Genomic DNA, 1,217 nt, shown 5'->3' with positions numbered 1-1,217 from the left:
CGTAGCCACGGTGACGTAGCGACCCAGGGCGTAGCCACGGTGACGTAGAGACCCAGGGCGTAGCCACGGTGACGTAGCGACCCAGGGCTTAGCCACGGTGACGTAGAGACCCAGGGCGTAGCCACGGTGATGTAGCGACCCAGGGCGTAGCCACGGTGACGTAGAGACCCAGGGCGTAGCCACGGTGACGTAGCGACCCAGGGCGTAGCCACGGTGACGCGGGGACGGAGGACGGAGGAGTCCAGACAGAAGCCGTGAGGCCGTCGGCCGCTCAGAGCTCATCACTGAGCTGTGGTTGGCTGGAGCCGTGAAACCACACAGAGATAGAAACCACAGTGAAACCACCGTCCACCAGGGTATTATGGTCTGTTTGAGGCACCTCAGGGTATTATGGGCTGTATGCGGTCGGGTTGCTACGGTACGCTCAAAGTGTCGGCTCCAATGATCGCCGGGGAGCGAGAGATCATGCATGCGTGTGATCAGATGATGGAGGATTGATTTGAACTGAGGGGGTGCACGGGGGTGGGGGGGGGGGGGTTCGTATGACCTGGGGGTAGGTCGAACCCCCGATGGAATAGCCGCACCCCTGGCTCCTGTAGACCCCCCGTAGGTCACTTCATACAAGAGACTGCTGAGCTGACAGAGACGGACACCAGCCGAACGGCGGCCATCTTGTCCTGAGATCCTACGATGTCTTCGGTTCAGCACAGGACCCCCCCTGGGCCGACTGGCCCCTGGGGCCCGGGCCGGCTGGCCCCTGGGGCCCGGCGTGGAACCAGCACCTACCTAGTGTAAACATCTGACCCTGATCACAGCAATCAGCAATTACCACGACTCATGATGTCAATGTGATGTCACTGGCGTTTAATCTACGCATTTAGGGCGCACTCACACTACTCAAGTAAAAAAATAAAAATAGGAAAATAAAAGTGCCACTTTGCAATCTGTTAAATAATTTAAAAAAATGTTAAAATGTTAAAATGTATTCAAATTTAAAAAAAAATCATTATTAGTGACACATCTACAAAATATGCGAGCAATGCCCCCCGGCCGAGAAGCGAGCTGGAGTGTCAGCGGACACACTATTGGACGGGGAGGATTCAGTGATGAGGCTCCTACATTGATTACAACACCTAAAGATGACTCTTTCGGTGTGTGATCGTGGTGGGGAGAGCACGGTCGTTCATTTCCCAATATTGCTCAGATTTGCTCAGATT

General features: G+C 54.9%; 1 protein-coding gene across 1 annotated transcript in view; it reads right to left on the bottom strand.

The window, feature by feature from the left end:
• Positions 1-271: 271 nt before the first annotated feature.
• The window catches only part of LOC311364201 (delta(14)-sterol reductase LBR-like), a gene marked incomplete at its 3' end in the record, with an annotated part of 9,249 nt that continues 8,303 nt past the window's right edge, over positions 272-1,217 (bottom strand). The window contains exons 7-8 of the mRNA XM_084484212.1: positions 690-805; positions 272-299 (exon numbers count right to left, since the gene is read on the bottom strand). Of these exons, the coding sequence (XP_084340338.1) occupies positions 272-299; positions 690-805 (144 nt within the window). The remainder of the gene's footprint in view (positions 300-689; positions 806-1,217) is intronic.

The sequence above is a fragment of the Micromesistius poutassou genome, assembly GCF_964030765.1.
Source record: "Micromesistius poutassou genome assembly, chromosome: 19".
In the NCBI taxonomy this organism is placed as follows: domain Eukaryota; kingdom Metazoa; phylum Chordata; class Actinopteri; order Gadiformes; family Gadidae; genus Micromesistius; species Micromesistius poutassou.
The sequence above is the reverse complement of the archived record's forward strand: the minus strand, read 5'-3'. Positions and strand labels throughout refer to the sequence as shown.